General features: G+C 40.0%; 2 protein-coding genes across 2 annotated transcripts; both read right to left on the bottom strand.

Moving 5' to 3' along the window:
• Positions 1 to 8943: 8943 nt before the first annotated feature.
• On the bottom strand, positions 8944 to 10274 carry LOC135161488 (uncharacterized). Its single transcript, XM_064119091.1, has 4 exons — positions 9988 to 10274; positions 9685 to 9937; positions 9275 to 9582; positions 8944 to 9226 (listed from the first exon to the last, which is right to left on the bottom strand). The coding sequence occupies exons 1-4, from the start codon at positions 10272 to 10274 to the stop codon at positions 8944 to 8946; spliced, it is 1131 nt and encodes a 376-aa protein (XP_063975161.1).
• Positions 10275 to 13195: 2921 nt separating this feature from the next.
• On the bottom strand, positions 13196 to 13780 carry LOC135161110 (uncharacterized). The gene is made up of 2 exons (XM_064118402.1): positions 13416 to 13780; positions 13196 to 13349 (listed from the first exon to the last, which is right to left on the bottom strand). The coding sequence occupies exons 1-2, from the start codon at positions 13778 to 13780 to the stop codon at positions 13196 to 13198; spliced, it is 519 nt and encodes a 172-aa protein (XP_063974472.1).
• Positions 13781 to 17741: the final 3961 nt, after the last annotated feature.

Below are 17741 nucleotides of genomic sequence, written 5' to 3'. Positions count from 1 at the left end.
CCTTCGTCTACAGAACTCTCGTCCTCCGAAATTGCAGGTTCTTTTCGATTCCTAATGTCTGGCAATGCTGGTGGAGGCTGATGAAACTTGGGATTACCCAGAAACTCCCGAGGGGTGTTCAGGCTTTCGATATAAACGACAAAATGTTCCCATCCTTTAGCTGAATATATTTCCGTGCTCTGACAACATCTTGTATGAGATCCACCATATTAACACCATGAAATGTTTGTCCATCCAAAGTCACTTGTCCTTTTGAATTCCATTTGAGTCTGTTAGCAGTGTCGATGGCGTCAATGGATTCTAGTATACCAGCAGCTTTTCGCTGATATACTTTAGGTACAGTAGCAACAATAGCTTTTGGATCGTATCGTTCAGTGGTTTCAGTTTCGACGGGGGTCTCCGTTTCTAGCACCGGCGTTTTACTCTGTTCTGTATAAAACAAATATCGCCTCAGAACGTCGTTATACAGCTTCCATTTTTCATGATCGTCTCTAGGGCTTTTCGAATTTAAAATTTCCAATAGCTGGGTAGCTAATCTACCTGTAACAGTGCCTGGAATTTGGGCTGATGGCTGAATTTCTTTAGCCAATTCAGTTAAAACATGGTGAGCATCAACATGTGAAGAATTTTTTTTTTTAGACGCTCCACACTGTCCTCTGGTACAAACTCATTTTAAGTTCATGTTCCATCCTTATACAATGGCTGAGATAAGTGCGCTTATCAGAGGACCCAATAGCATCGGTTAAATTGAACCACCTTTCTGATTAATGATTTTTTTCTTGCTACTTAAACTTTGTTTTTTATCGGGGAGTTTTCTCAATAGTTTTTTATGTTTGCACAGTTTTGATTTCTCACAATTTTTCAAAGGAATATTTCTGTGTAACAAATTTAAAGCACACTCACAAATGCAGCGAATCAAATCTTTATTAGCGTGTTGTATTATTACTCGTCGTAGCCTGGGTGGTGCGTAGATGAGAGCGTGTAATAAGGCTGCATTCTTTTCTCCCAGCGACTTGCGAACAGAGCCGCTTTCAGAACGACTTCTCGTTGCCATCACACATGAACGACTGGTACACTCCGTGATGCCCCTCCTCCTTTTATATTGCGATCCTTCCGCGGAATATAAACATGATGATGGGGATCACTGGGGAATACATTGGTACGAAACGTACAGTTTTCAGGAGTCGATTGTTTCAACTCTAACAACAAATAGCCATGAGCTGCCGAAGTTGCATCAAAATAGGCTTCTTGCAGAAATTTTGGATCTTCTGGATATATTTGACGAGCCAAATGGGCAATTTGTGCACGATCTCTGGGATTTTTAAATACGACGATGTAATTTGTATTTAATGAAATGTCTCTCTGTCCTTTTCCTTGGTGGAATAAATTCTGAGATAGAAACATTACACTGAGATTTTTATGATGGCTTCCTTTTGTAAATAAATCAACTATTGCACCATTCGAAGATTCCCGCATCAAATCGTCTACGACAACCAATTTTGGCTTATTATCATCAAAATCTCCAGATCTTGGTAGGCCTTCACGAAATTCGACAAAATTATTATCATAATCCGAATATCCATTCTGCCACTCAGCGTAATAAAAGATCACTTTTTCAATTTGTGTATCGCACATTTGCTTAATTTCTTTCAAAAACCTTTTAACAAAAAATGTTTTTCCACAACCCGTGGGGCCGCAAATCATTGCAGTGAAGGGATGTTTCCACCTCGTGTCCATATTGCCTTCTGTTTAATTATGCCTAAAATCTCATCATTTTATACAATTTTACGATATCAGAAAATATGGATTTGAAAATGCTAGAGAGGGCGTGACGTAATGCACCTGTATTGGGGGTCAAGTGGGCTTGCCTATGGCTAGGGCAAGGGCAATGCGCTTAGACGGGGGCAGGTAAAAAAGGTGAAGAAGTGTAGTAGCCCTCCTGTGGCACCAATATTAAAATCTCTGACTTTTTCCAATATAGACCGAATTTTCTCGCACTAGCTGCAGTCGTCCAATGACCATTCACAATGTCGGACCCAAACGATTTAGCGGGGCCCAGTGACCCTTCCGAAGAAAATACTGCACCTCCACAGGAAGATTTTGATTGGATAAATAATTTTGATCTTGCGTTATTCGGTGACTTTGCCATTGAAAATAATTTTGATCGAGATTTATTCGAAAATTTCAATTCTGAGCTCTTTGATATTCAATGTGGTGGTGGTGAAAATGTGGTGAGTGACCCTAAGGCTTTGGAAGCTGTTGAAGAGTTTAATCTAGATTTACTAGATCAACAGAATGATAAGTATCTAGCTTCATACCGTTTATAATACCGAGAAAAAATTTTAGGCATATTTTTTTATTGAAAAATACTAAACTCGATTTCAGATCAACAAAATGGCCGCGAAGAAGAAATTGAAAATCTATTGCCGCCCTTAAGGACAATACGACGATCACGCCAGAGACTTCCACGTTTCAAACTCGACACACATGTGATGGAGTTTGCAATCAACCCTTTACCTGAAAGTCGTGACCCTGCCGACTGGATTGAAGAAGCTTTTCGTGATGACTATAATAAAATTATTGAGGCTCGAGAACGTGGTATGAATCGAATGTGCCTTACATTCAATTTTGCAAATATGCAAAGAGACAATGCCTGGATAAGTCCACTTGGATAAGTGCGATCATAGGATATGAGTTTCAAGATCTATGGAATCTTGTCAGCTCTATCGCGCAGAGCGCAAACGGTTTCGGATGTGCCGATGAGTTCTGGATCAAACTTCACGTGGCTGAAGCTCCGGTAGGTCAACGTTTTCTTGAAAACGACATGAAAAGAGGGCTTAGTAGAAAATGTATCCTTCATATTTCGAATGAAGATGGCTTGTGTCTAGCTCGATCACTTGTTGTGGCCAAAGCACATGCCAAAAAATTGAAAACCAGAGCGGATAAGGGCAAGATCCACGAGGTATGGCAAGCCATACGACAATGCAAGGGAAGAATGCAACGTGAGGAGGCCAAAAGACTAACTCAAAGGGCAGGAGTCATTGCTCCTGACGAGGGCTGTGGTCTACAGGTAGTTGCTCAATATTAGCGGTACTTGGCTCAAGAAGGATGCCTTATCAAGGTTTATTCCCTCATGAGAAACGGAAAAGATCGCCCTGTACTCGATGGTACACCTACGATGGTACACCTGAATTGATTACCAGAAAGATGGCCGTCCGATATACCTTTCCGATTGTGTATTATCCAGAAGATAACCACTATGAGCCAATCCAAAATTTACCTTCATTCTTTGGCGTGAAGTATTATTGCGAGCATTGTAACAAACCTTACACTACGCAAGGACATGTTTGTGATAAGACTTGTGATAGGTGTTTGAAGAATCCTCTGTGTAACTCTACGATTGTTGAAAAAATAGTGTCTGACGGATGTAATCGAGAGTTTCACGGCCAATTGTGCTTCGATCAACATAAGAAGCCAGGATCTTTCAGCAGAAATAACCCCACCGTCTGTGGCTACATAAAATTGTGTGGACAATGTAATACGAAAATTGATCATCGCAAAACTCAAAATCATGTGTGTCATAAATATTATTGCACCGTATGTCAAAAGGACGAAGATATTTCTCATCTCTGCTATATGCCCACCTTAAAGAGCAAGAAAAAATTGACTTTGAAGCGCGTGGCGTTTGTTTTCTACGACTTTGAAACCAGACAGGATGAGCTTCTGCAAGGAACTACTAACGTCAACGTACACGTTCCTAATCTTTGCGTTGCACAAACTGTGTGTGACCGTTGTGCAGATATGAACGACGATGACATTGTGAACGCCAACGATAATCACGGAAATCCATGTGGCGTTTGTAAACATTGGGAAAATGTTTTCGATGGTGAGGATCCTGTGCGAGGATTTGTTGATTACATCACGTCGATGGGTAAGACGTATAAAAAAGTAGTTTGTATTGCACATAACGCGAAAGGCTATGATTCATAATTCGTTTTGAGAGACGTCATGAAACGCATTCACAGTCAAATTGAAGCAATAATTAACGGAACAAATATTATCTTGATGGATTTTGGGGACAATAAATTTATAGATAGTTTAAATTATTTTCACATGGCTCTGGCAAGTTTACCCAAAGCTTTTGAATTGGGGAATATAGCGAAAGGCTATTTTCCACATTTTTTCAATACAAAAGACAATCAATACTACGTAGGGCCTATACCTGATAGAAAATATTACGGTGCTGACACTATGCGTGTACAAGATCGTGAAAAATTCTTATCGTGGTATAATGACCGCGTCGAAGAAAATTATGAATTTGATTTTCGTAAAGAAATTCTTCATTATTGCAGACTTGATGTTACAATTTTGAGACGAGCCTGTGTTGAATTTCGAAAACTGATTATGAATGCTGGAAATGTCTGCCGTTTTACAGAGTGTGTAACGATTGCTTCTACATGCATGCGTATTTTTCAAACAAATTTCTTAAAAGACAAGCAGATAGGCATTATACCTCAGGGAGGATATCGGTTAGGGAAAGCGCAGTCGAAAATCGCAATTGAATGGCTCTTGTGGCGCGAACATTGCGAGAATCATCGAATAATACATGCCGGACGAACTCGTGAACACAGAACAACATCAGGCCTGCGTCTAGATGGTTTTTGGGAGGATACCGCGAATAATAATAAGAAATATGCATATCAGTTCCACGGATGTTATTGGCACGGATGTCCACGGTGTTTCAAATTCAATAGAGATAAAGAGTTAAGGGGTTACATGGGTTTCACGGTTTCAAAAAATCGATTTTTTTTTGTCTTATTAAATTCTATAACATCTCTAGAATATTGTCCTAAATTTTCAAGTTGATCCGAGAAATAGTTTCGGAGATACAGCCCTGAAAAGACGGACGCTCGAGGTCAGGTAATTCAAAGTGTTTAGAGCCGTTTAAAGTGTCTAGAGCCCAGATAAGCCAGGGTTCGTCATCTACAGGAGCAAAAGGATGCCCTGGACATTGGAGCTGCAGCAGGTTCTCTAATTTATGGCCCAGGAATCGACGATTCAATGTAAGTTGAAAGAAAGATTTTTTTTCTCACTTTTATTGTCTCCAAAACTTTAAACGCGTTTTTCTCAAAACTATATTTTCAAAGTCGGTTGTCAAGATTTCTCGCGAACTACTCAACCGATCTTAATGAAATTTTACACAAATCTTCGAGATATCATTTACAAGGTCTTGAACGAAGGATTTTTTTTTTTTTAATTACAACTATTTAAAAATAAAAAAATTTCGAGAAATTTTCATCAAAATTTGCATTTTTTTATAAAAATGTCTGCCAAAACTCGAATTTTCATTTTTTTTTTTCCTTCGTCCAATACCTAGTTTGTTGTCTTTAATAAAACACGAGTTTTTTCCTTTCATTTCAGATAATCCTGAAAGAAGTTCTGCTGACAACGCGGAGGCACCTTTTTTCCGAGGGACTGCCGGAAATGGCGTCGTAATGGCCGCCATCTTGATATTTTTTTTTGAAAATTTCACAAAATGTTTATTAAATATGTATCTTTTAAATAATAAAAAGTTTCATCTAAATATTTCATTTTTTATATGCAAAAAAAATATTGAAAAAAGGCCGTTTTTTGCCCGAGGAAACCCATGTAACCCCTTAAGTCACAAGGATACACTAGAGAGTCGATATGAGAGACCAGGGGCGATTACACGGGAATTGCGACACTCGGGTTATGAAGTCGTTGAAATGTGGGGATGCGATTTTATTCGTCAAAAAAAGACAGATCGTGCGTTGGCGAATTTTGTAGAAAACGTTGATCAGCAGATGTTTATAGCCCTGGATCCACGCGATGCATTTTTCGGGGGACGAACAGGAAATACGGTAACACATTATGATGTAAAAGATAATGAAAAAATTCGCTATATTGACGTTTGTTCGTTATACCCATACGTTTTAAAGACAAGGATTTTCCCGATTGGACATCCCACTGTCCCTGTAGGGCGTGATTGCCAGCTTATATGCCCTAATAACAATATTTCGCGGATAGACGGTCTCGTGAAATGTCGCGTTTTACCCCCTCGTCAATTATTTCACCCTGTTTTACCAGTAAAAGCCCATGGAAAGTTACTGTTCCCTCTCTGTCGATAATGCTGCGATGATCTTGTTCAGGACAATTGCCCTCATGATGATCCCACTGATCGCGAATTTTTGGAAACTTGGGTCGCTCCAGAACTTCGTAAAGCCGTAGAAATGGGGTATAAAATATTAGAAATCAGTGAGCTTTGGGAGTATAAGAGAACTACGCGTTATAATCCTGCTACGCGAACAGGCGGATTATTTGCCGAATATATTAACACTTTTTTGAAAATAAAACAAGAGGCTTCGGATTGGCCTGCCGAGTGTGTAGATGATGAATCAAAGAATAGATATATTGCTGAATATGAGGCGCGAGAAGGTATAAAACTTGACAAAGATAAAATTCAAAAGAATGCCGGATTAAGAGCAGTAGCAAAACTTTGTTTAAACTGTCTCTGGGGTAAATTTGGGGAGAGGGAAAACTTGACAAAAAAAGCTATTATTCGAACACACGAGGAATTTGCAAATATAATGTTTAATCCTGAAATTGAAGTAACAGGATTTGTTCCTGTCGATAACGACACTCTCTTCATGTCCTGGAAACATTTAAACGAAGCCGTGGAAATGTCCACTAAGGCTAATGTCGTTATTGCGGCTTATACCACCGCTCACGCGCGTCTAAAGTTATATTCTTATCTAGAAAAACAGCAAAAACGTGTTTTATATTATGATACAGATTCGGTAATTTACGTCAGCGATGGATCCAATGAATTACAGCTAGGGAATTTTCTAGGGGATTTGACCGACGAGGTAGAGGGCTACGGAGAAGGAAGTTTCATTACTTCTTTTGTCTCTTGGGGGCCTAAATTTTACACTTATCGCGTAAAAATACCGGACGGCAGTATCGCGGAAGTTAGTAAAATAAAAGGGGTTAGACTGAATTATGAATCGCGTAAACAAATTCATTACGACTCGATTCGCGCGCTCCTTGTCGATAAAGCAGATCCCTACCAGATCGACAATCATGGTATTCGTGGGACAGTTTATCATGACGTCATAACGAAACCTGAGAGCAAGATCATACGTATGACAGGCCCAAAACGGAGGCTTGATGGTTTTGCGACTCTGCCCTATGGTTTCAAAAAACCGCGATTTAACCGCTGCTAGTTGGCGCGCACTGTTTATTTAAAAATGAGGTATTTTATCAAATTAGATTGATTGTAGTAGTTTTGTATAATATTGTTATACACTAAAAACGTTTGTAGGTCTTCATTATTTAATAATTAATTAAACAATTTACCGAGTAGGGGCTATCCCGCCACTCGATCAATATTTATTTGTAGCCTCGAATAGTTATTATCGTTGGATAGGGAATCGTTTGTTGATAATTAATATCCAACTTCCATATTTTTAAGTTTATTTGTTCACTAGATATTCATTATTTTAAAAATAGGCCCTACAGTGTTTACATTTGCGCAGAGCCTCCTACTGTCAGGAGGCGGCCATACGTTTTTATCGACACTGTGGAATTCTGGGAATCTACGTTTCTGGGAGGAGATGCCGATTCTCGGGGGCGCCACCGTCAGCTTTGGCTGGCGGGTTTTTAGCCATTCGTATTTCGAATTGAAAAACGAAGTTTCAAAACCCCGCGGCCCGCGAAAATGAAAATTAGCTGTAAGAAAAATGTATGCTATATAAGAAAAAAAATAATAAATAAATAAAAATTAAAAAAAGGTTCCCTCTCAGTTTCTCCCCACCCAATTCCTATTTAATAATAATTTAAAATTAAAAGAAGTAAATGTTTAAAAAGGAGAATCACAAATAATTATTTTAAAAATGTTTTATTAAAAAAACTTAAAACTAAACTACATTATATTGAATAATAATCTGAAAGCCTAATATACTTTTCTTAATATTTAAACTTAAAACTAAGGAAGTAAATCTTCGGGTCGAAATATGTAAAAAAATAAGAAGAATTATTTATTTGAAAAAATTGATTTATTAAAAAACTTAAAAACTAAAAATACATTTCTTTCCTTCTTATTTTTAAACTTACAACTAAGGAGAGGAATTATGTGCAAAAAAAGAAAAGAAAAACATTTATTAAAAAATTTTTTTTTTTTTTTAACAAAACTTAAAGCTAAAGAACAGATTTTTTTTTCATTCTTATCTTCACTTATTCACTTATTATTCATTAAACGTTCCAAGCCAGACGTGCAATCAGCCTCACGGCCATTTTACACCCTGCCATTAGGCAGCCGTCTAGTCGCTGGTATCGAGTATCTGTGCCCTACGAGCAAACTCATAGAGCCCCTTGATCCCGTCCCTGTCGACGCATATATCTGTGCATGCAGACCCAAAAACATCCTACCGGACTTCATCGAGCCCGCTGCATCTTGTGCATAGGTGAAGAGGATCTTCCTCCGTCAACCCGCATCTTTTGCATAGGGGGTCAGTTCCCTGGCCTATCCTTGACAAATACAGAGCCAGGGGCCAGTGTCCAGTGATAAGCCCCACTATAGCGCGGAGCTTAGCCCTGTTTAGGCCCAACAAAGTTTCTGCGATCTTCCTAGTGGGTTTTTCTAGGAAGGATTTCGTGTGCCTGGCATCCGTCTCCGAGTCCCATCTCTCCAGAATCCTCCTATCCCCACGCTCCTTGACCAGGTCCTTCACAAAGTCGGTGTGCACGCCTACGTGCTCCACCTCTCCCCGAAAGGCCCTGTTGCTACCGTTCTTTGCTAGCTCATCGGCTTTCTCATTGCCTTTGATGCCAGCGTGGCCCGGAATCCAAGCCACCTCAAGCCGATTATTTACGGCAATTTCCTCCATCAGCTCAACGCATTCACCCACTAACTTAGAGCAACACTTATACCTGAGCATTGCCCTCAGCGCGCGCCTGCTGTCTGAGTAGATGACGATCTTTTTGCCCTTGTCCCCTCTCTCCAGGATCATCCTGGCGCAGTTCCTTTAGGGCAGCCAGCTCAGTCTGGAGCACGGTTGCGTGCGAGTCCAGCCCAATGGTCCTCGCTATTGCGGGCCCCTCTGACCAGACCCCCGCTCCAGCCCGTCCGCTCACCCGTGATCCGTCCGTATACCAGACTAGTCCACGGGGCGGCCCCCAGTCCGCGTCCTCTTCTGACGGGGTTTCCCTTCATCATAGGTTGACAGAGAACTTTCTGCGAAAGTGCCATATGGGCCTGCAGGCGTCAGCACCGCACGACAGTAGCCCTTCCAGCTCTCCGTCTGCGCGGAGGACACTACCGTGCCCATTCCTGGCTTCCTTCCATGTTCCCTGCAGCCGCAATCTTGCGGCCGCTTTTGTCGCCTCCTCCCTTATAATCAGGGGTGGCGGTTGCATGAAGAGCAGGGCCTCCAATGCTGAGCTCGGGGTCGTTCGAAGGGCCCCTGTTATGCCCAGCATCGCAAGCCTGCCCACTCTGTCCACCGCTTTCCTGTGGCGGGCCTTATTCAAGGCTGTCCACCACACTGCGGCTGCGTATGCTAGCTGTGGGGTCATAATGGCCGTGTAGATCCACTTGACCATCCTCGGCCTTAGACCCCATGTGCTTCCGAACATTCGCCTGCATGCCCAGTATGTCATAGTGACCTTGTTAGTCTGCATGGCGATATGCTTTTTCCAGCTGGATTTCTTGTCGAGCCAAATACCTAGGTATTTGACTTCCCCAGAGAATTCCAGCTCTGTGTTATAGATGGAGGGAGCTTTAACGGCACCCCTCCTTCTGCTTGTAAAGTGCACCATCTCCGTCTTGCCTGGGTTTACCCTTAGGCCCTTCGATGTGCACCAGTGCTGAACATAGTTCAGCGCCTTCTGCATTTTGTTATGTAGCGTGCTCGCGTCCCTGCTAGTTACCAGCAGTGCCACATCATCTGCATACGCGACTGTCCTTACCCCCAGCTCTTCGAGTCCAGTGACGAGGCCGTCGACAACGAGGAGCCACAGCAGAGGGGAGATAAACCCCCCCGCCGGCAGCCCCATCCCGCCGCAGCCCTTACCGCACTGTCCCCAAGGGTGGAGTGGACAACTCTAGTTCGGAGCATGGCGGCTATCCATTTGGTGACCGATTCCTCGATGCCAAAAGATGCCGCCGCTTTCTCAATCGTATCAAAGGAGGTGTTGTCGAAGGCCCCCTCGATGTCTATAAAGACACCAAGGGTGTCCTGACCCTCTTCTAACATTCTAATTTATCGGAATATCTTTTCAAATTTCGGGGATAAAATGGTGACTTAATAGTGCCATCTATGTAATTCTGGCCGCAGGACATCACAATGCTGTTCACTGCACCATATGATTGACCGTACTCCACCTGAAGTTGCAATAGCTGCTTGCTATGGCTTAACAATTACCCGAAGCTCAGATGTTAATGCCAATAAAATATTTTTGTGGTTATGGTATGTGATGATAAGGATACAGTCAATATTACCGAGGATTAGTCGTCAATTAGAGATTAAAATATTTATTCTGCAAATTAACATTTTTTGGGGAAAGGGTTATATCATGGAATCAAATTGCCATGCAATTGCTAAAAAAATGTATTAACTCACACACGCTTTGAATTTTACATTTCTCATAATTCACTTCTTTTTTATTATTTTCTCTCATCAAATTGCACATTTATGCTAAATTTAATTGAATTTGCAATTTGAAATTTTTATTTGTACGACCGTTAAAAAATTAATTATCAATGCATCATTGATATCGCATAATGTCGATTCGCAATATTAATCATAATACATTTTTGCTCATAAGATCAAGATTGACTCCAATTAGGAGTTCCAAGGCTTGAGATTATCTAGGTATAATATATTAGGTCGTGATTGAAACTACCTTGGTATCCAAGCTTGTATTTGCATTGTACCTTCAAGCTTGGTTGAACTCTGGTAATTCAATAGGATCAAGGATGGTCCAAACTAGGAATTCCAAGGCTTGGAATTACCTAGACATCAGCTATCGGATCAAGCTTGGCTGAAAGTGGGGAGTTCAAGCTTGAAATACCAAGGTTAGGCCATGATTGGAACTACCTTGGTATTCAAGCTTCTATTTGCATTGTACCACCAAGCTTGGTTGAACTCTGGTAATTCCATAGGATCAAGGCTGGTCCAAACTAAGAATTTCAAGGCTTGGTATCCTAGGTTGGTTCAAGCTTGAATTTCCCCACCTCAATAGAGGTTTAATTTTTACCTAAAATTGAACAATCAAACGAGCCCGCTGAAGGCGGGCGGAGTTCGATCTAAATTATACGAAGCGTCTCGTTCGAAGATGATAGATTATATGTAGTACTGTCTGGTACGCGGCAAATACACAACCTTTAGAGTTTTTAAAAGAAAGCGCCGTTTTCGTCAGTGGGCGCCCTCTCGGAGGCCCCCCTCTCCTGCTTTCATATTTTTAGAGTGTCCAGCTTATCACAGGTTTTTGCAAGATGATCGGGGAATGGGTTTTTTTTTTTTTTTTTTTTGGGTGGGTGATGATCATCTTCGAACGAGACGCTTCGTATAATTAAGATCGAACTTCGCCCGCCTTCAGCGGGCTCGTTTGATCGTTCAATTATACTACGCGTCTCGTTCTCGATGATAGATTATATGTAGACCTTTAGCAACTGTGATAACTGGAGATTATGTATATTTATCAAATTTTTTAATTCATATGCAAATAGAAGAAGGAAAATTACATAAACTGTGAGAATTTAATCTTTATGTTTCTTTACTAAACACTACCCTTGCAAAAGTATCTTCTGATTTCTGGATTGGCTTATCATAAATTTGGGCAAATACCCTTGATCTCTCAGACCATCCGGCTGTTTTAATTATGGTTTGAACATCAATACCTCGATTGTATGCAGCAGAGACAGCTGCGTGATTTGTACTGTAGGCACTGAATCTTTCTATATCAATACCAGCTTTTTTCAATAATGCTTTAATCCAATGCCCCAATGTTTGTGCGCAGACCGGACGATATGGACGGACCGTTGATATAAATAATTTATCAGTGTTATCTCTCAGGTCCTGAGTTAATCTTACGTAATGTAGTACGATAGAGGCTACGCACACGTTTTTTCTTTGATTTAAGAAAGGTAAGATCAATGTTGGTTGGGCCTTCCCGGGCTTGGAGGTCTTGATAATGTCTGGAATTTTTATTTTAATACCTGAAGAGAACGATTCGATGTTATTAACATTGATTAGGGCAAAAGTGTGAAGTCTAGGAGCTGTAGCTAGTGCAAGCAGAGTAATGGCAATCTCTGATATTTCCTTAAGTGATAATTCTGCAATGTTCTCTAAATTTTCGATGTATGAAAGCACTGTCTCAGTATCCCATTGTGGGAAGAAAGTTCGGGATCGGAGGGGATCGGGTGGTGTGTGGGGGTATGAGCAATCCCAAAAAAACTAAAGAGAGATGAATTACACTGCACGTGTCACCTTGATTTATTAACAAACACAATTCGTCAGTCTTAATAATATTTAATCATATGTTGAAGAGCGGTCCGTTATTATAACTTATTGAAAAGAGCAAAAACAATATGATTATATTAGAGGCATATATAAGTTTACACCAGTACTGTGAGGTCATTGTTTCCTGGAGAGACCGTCTGCGTGGTCTTGCGCCGAAACCTCCAGTTTATGTTTATAGAATAAAAGAAAGAAATCATTGTTCATTGGAAGAAAGAAACCATGATGACGATGCTTTGGTTTTTAAGATTTTCCAATTCGTTTGTTAGTTCGTCGACTGCTCTCGAAGTGTGAACATATATTCCTCAAGAAATAAAAACTGCTCTTACTTATATCGTGCATTTTTGTTAATTAACCTGGCTTCCAATTTATTAAAATCTAATATAACTAATTATAAGAAAACCCGATGAGCCGTTTCGCGGATATGACGAGTAACAATAGTTCGAGCGGTCTAGAAAGATCGATTTAGATAATTGAGCGGTAGTTAATAACCACGTGTTACTAACACAATAATCCGGAAGCGAGTGAGCGAGCGAATCGCCCGATCGATCTGATGAGTCGAATTCGGGGATCCTCGTGGTCGGTGGTGGGGCAGCTTCCCTATGCAGGAGAGCTAGGAGCGGTCCAGGAAGTGGCGCCCCATCACCCAAAGAATGCTAAGTAGGCCCATAGTAACAACTGGATTGTTTTGATTTTGCCTGACGGTGAGCAGGCGTAAGTATTGGTGATGGAATCCTGTCGGCTTCCAGGAATTCCAACACCCATGTATCAGAATATTTCGGTTTTGGAGGACGTTTCTTCGAAATACCTCTGAAATATCTAGATATGAGTGCATCTTTTGACAAAGCTTTCCCAATTATAAGAGATATAGCAGACCTAGTAGAATTCAAGGTACCGTAGCTAGCTCCCTCATCAAATCTTGAAGTTAAAAATTTGATCACATCAATATTTTGAGGATTACACATGTTAATTCCCTCCTCTTTGGAGAATTTTGACCATTTCAATAGCGGTCCCTCATATTGCTTCAGAGTTGATGAGGTGACTGAATTCACCATAATGTCTAAAGCACGTTCGGGGATCCTCTTATTCCGGTATGACTGCTCGACAATTTTCCTGCCATTAGTGAAAGGTTTGGGGTCAAGGGATGCATTTTCTGCCTGCAAGGAGACAATAATAATTTTGAAGAGCGTTCGAACATTAAAGGAGAACCCCTTAGTAAAGTTGTAAAGAGTGGGTACCATGGCTGAGTGGGCCAGTAGGGTACCACCACGGTTCCCATCGCTTTTTCGTTAATTATTTTACGTACAGTCGGACCAATGAGTGCGAAAGGCGGGAAAGCATAGAATTCCTCATTATCCCAAGAGATTGAGAATGCATCAACAGTTTCTGATTCGGGATCAGGATAACGAGAACAATATATTTTACATTTTTTATTAACCCGACAAGCAAATAAATCAATTGTGAAAGGACCGAATTTTTTCTTGACCAGATCATAATACGATTGAGCAAGTTCCCATTCAGTATCAAAATTTGTGACTCTAGATGCTGCGTCGGCTTGTACATTCTCCCTTGATGGAATATAAATCTCTCGCTAAGATGTGGACACTTTATGCCACCTGCCTTGTTTATATAGGCTATTGCAGTTGTATTGTCTATATGTATTAATATTTCGCAATTTTTAATATCTGATGCAAAGCATTTTAGCGCAAAGAAAGCTGCTAAGAGTTCTAAATAATTGATGTGAGATTTTTTGTCCTCCTTGTCCCAAAAACCATGTGTTACGACTCCATTCGACTCAGCACCCCAACCCGTTCTCGAGGCATCAGAACTAATGACCCGTTTGTATTGCTGCATTTTAATTGGATTAATCCCTACTATTATATTATGTTTCCACCAGACGGTATCTTCCATAGAAGCTTGACTGATTTCCATAAGACCCTCAAAATTATTGTCATTCTTCAATAATGCCAACCATTTTTCACGTTCCAGTCTTTTACAATAGACTTTTCCATAATCAACTCCTGAGCAACAAGACACTAATTTTCCCAGAAGATGTGCAACTTCACGAATTTTGTATTGCTTTTTTAATGAAAATTGATTTAATAACCTCGTTACATTTGTTTTCTTGTCCTTAGTCATTTCAATTTGATATTCCGCAGAATTTATGATGAAACCGATATATTTCTGTCTTCTTTTGGGTGTCATAGAGCTTTTCTGATAACTTATAATAAATCCCAATTCCGCTAATATGATCCTTGTTTTTAATGCGTTGGCCTCGCAACTCTCAGCAGTAGTACTAATGCCCAATATATCATCCAAATATATCACCGACAAGAGGCCCTGGGTCCGCAAAACATTAATAACAGGTTTCATAATTTTTGTAAATACGTATGGACTTGTACTCAAGCCGAACGGAAGACATGTGAATTGATATAATTTATTATCGAAACGTGTTGCAATATAGCCTCAGTCTGTTGAGACTTGATTTTATGAGTCTATGGTTTCAAAAATGTATCAACATGAAGAGAGAGAGAGAGATCTCTAGACATAAACACAAGCCATGGGGTCATGTGGCAAAGGAACTGGGGATCCTTTGTCACATTATCACGATTTTTCTTTTTAGTCTAGTTGACCACTTCAGTCTGGTGTGGCAGGTCGTAGAGTACAGACATTTCTTCCTCGAGTAATTTTTCAATAAACGATAATTAAGAATATTTAAATCCACTGCGTTAAAAAGTTATTGTTCTGTCCCCCATATTCCATTAGGTTATGGGCCCAGAGCATATCGTGTATTAACTGTGTATTTTCTGTGAAACAATCTTAGTGATACGTCGAACTGAAAAGTGAAGTGACGTGAAAGTGATTAGGATTTAAAAACTATATAGGAGTGTAAGTGATAATGTCGAAATCGAAGGAAAGAAGAAATATTGAACAGTTTGATGGAAGCAAGTACATTCCATGGAAACATAGAATCCGAAATTTATTAGATGAACTAAATGTGCTTCAAGTGATTTATCAAGATCCTCCTAATCCTATCACTAGACGATGGAAGAAAAAGGAGAAGAAGGCAAAGACAACGATTGTTGAATATTTATCAAAGTCTGATCTCAAGTATGACTCACCAGGATGCACTGCTAAATCTATTCTAGAAAGTTTAGATGCTGTTTATGAGAGAAAGACATCAACTAGTGAAGTGTCAATTCGAAATCGGTTAAATCGTCTGCAAATGAAAAGCGATGCAACATTAAAAGAACATTTTGAAGAGTTTGATGATCTTGTCACAGAACTAGTAGCTGCAGGAGTGTACATGAGAGAAGGTGAAAAAGTGTCGTATCTTCTTCAAAGTTTAACTTTAGTGTTTGAAACGATTTCGACAGTGATCGGAGCAATGAAAGATAGTGAAATTACATTGGATGGCGTGAAATCCAAGCTCCTTGACCAAGAGACAAGGATGAAAAGACGAAATGATGACACAAGTGTAAAAGTGTTACATATTCGTAATGAGACTCCACGTGAAAACGATCAAGACCGTTCAAGATGTTACAAAAGATTTAATCGAAGAAATAACAGACAAGGGAAAGGCCCAAGATTTTCGTCATCATTCCGACACCGCAGGGATGCACCGCATGTTATGTGTCACAACTGCGGACGAAAAGGTCATAAAATAAGGGACTGCTATTACTACAAACGATCACAAGACAAAAACCAACAGAACAAAGTAGCCCATACAATTCAGGCAACACGCACAACCACAAATGACAACATCTCTGGATTGGTGCTCATGACTGACGGTGACAAATTAGCATTTATTTTGGATTCGGGTGCAACCGATCATCTTATCAATGATGACAGTCGGTTCTCGAGCGTGATTGAGTTAAATCCACCACTCAAAATCTCCGTCGCTAAAAGTGGCGCATTCATCAAAGCTACAAAACGAGGAAAAATCAAGGTGACGACAAACATGGGAGTTGAATGTACCATCGATGACGTCCTGTACTGCCCAGAGGTTCCCTACAACTTGTCATCAGTGAGGAGAATGCAGCACAAAGGGTTGAGTATTATATTCGACGAGAAAGGTGTGGAGATACGCAAAAACGGTAAAACGATGATGTACGGTAAGCTCACAGATAATTTAATTGCATTAGATTTTAAAGTAGCGGAAACGGTGAATTCCAATAAGATGCAAGTATTGAACGCAAGTACTAATAATTATAATTTATGGCATCAGCGTTTGGGCCACATCGGTAAAGGAAAATTTCTAGAACTAAAGAATAAACAAATGTTTGAAGATGTGAGTCATCTTCAAAAAGTTATTCCGAGTGACGATTTATGTGAGGCTTGTATAAACGGAAAACAGTCTCGATTGTCCTTCAACAAAACAAAAGATAAAAGTCACATAAATCGACCATTGTTTATTGTACATATCGATGTATGTGGTCCAATAACTCCTCCAATGATTAATAATCAGTGGTAATACCCCAAGACCTTCAAAATTATCGGATATTTCCCGAGAGTTTCGTTGCGTAGCAACGAGAGGGATAAGGTTCGCAGGTTAAAAAACCCGAGCGCGAAGCGCGAGGGTTTTTCTGCGAATCTTATCCCGATCGGTGCTACGCAGGGAAACTGGAGGGAAATATCCGATTAATTTTGAAGGTCGAGGGGTATTTGGCTGGATTATTTTTTTCATTCCAATTTCAAACAATTAAATGTGTGGCATTTCACGTCATATAGTATGGTTGTTCACTCGTAGTCGTGGCTTCTCCAGCGTATATTTTTTGTCTGCACAAAATGCAGAGAATTATTTCCAAATTGTGGCTTTTGTCTTCACTGTATTATTAGGAACATTTTAAAAAATTTTTTGATCAATAATCTCCAAGGATTCCCGTCCAAATCTGCTCATGTCGAGGTAAAGTCTTTGAACTTGATTTTTTGTAATGACAGTTTTGGGGTTTGAAACGCGTACAAATTGTTTATCGGATATTTTCATTGCTTAGCAACAAACAGGGAAATATCCGAAAAATATCCGAAGTAAAACTCTCTTACTTGTACCACGTGACGGGAAATGCCACCATTTGATTGGTTGAAATTGGGATGAAAAAAATAATCAAAATTATTTTCTAACTTTTATTGATGAATTCACGCATTATACTGTAACGTATTTAATCACTCATAAGTCAGACGTGTTCAGATTTTTCAAGGATT

This window comes from Diachasmimorpha longicaudata, chromosome 4 (genome assembly GCF_034640455.1).
Source record: "Diachasmimorpha longicaudata isolate KC_UGA_2023 chromosome 4, iyDiaLong2, whole genome shotgun sequence".
NCBI classification, from domain to species: Eukaryota; Metazoa; Arthropoda; class Insecta; order Hymenoptera; family Braconidae; genus Diachasmimorpha; species Diachasmimorpha longicaudata.
The sequence above is the reverse complement of the archived record's forward strand: the minus strand, read 5'-3'. Positions and strand labels throughout refer to the sequence as shown.

Excerpts from the sequence above, each read along its gene's own strand:
- LOC135161110 (XM_064118402.1), bottom strand. The coding sequence starts at position 13,780 with ATGGTACCCACTCTTTACAACTTTACTAAGGGGTTCTCCTTTAATGTT. Across the intron at positions 13,350-13,415 it reads GGTACCTTGAATTCTACTAG|AGGTATTTCGAAGAAACGTC; the intron begins GTCTGCTATATC and ends TAGATATTTCAG.
- LOC135161488 (XM_064119091.1), bottom strand. The coding sequence starts at position 10,274 with ATGTTAGAAGAGGGTCAGGACACCCTTGGTGTCTTTATAGACATCGAG. Across the intron at positions 9,938-9,987 it reads CTGGACTCGAAGAGCTGGGG|GGACGCGAGCACGCTACATA; the intron begins GTAAGGACAGTC and ends GGTAACTAGCAG. Across the intron at positions 9,583-9,684 it reads TCGCCATGCAGACTAACAAG|CTAGCATACGCAGCCGCAGT; the intron begins GTCACTATGACA and ends ATGACCCCACAG.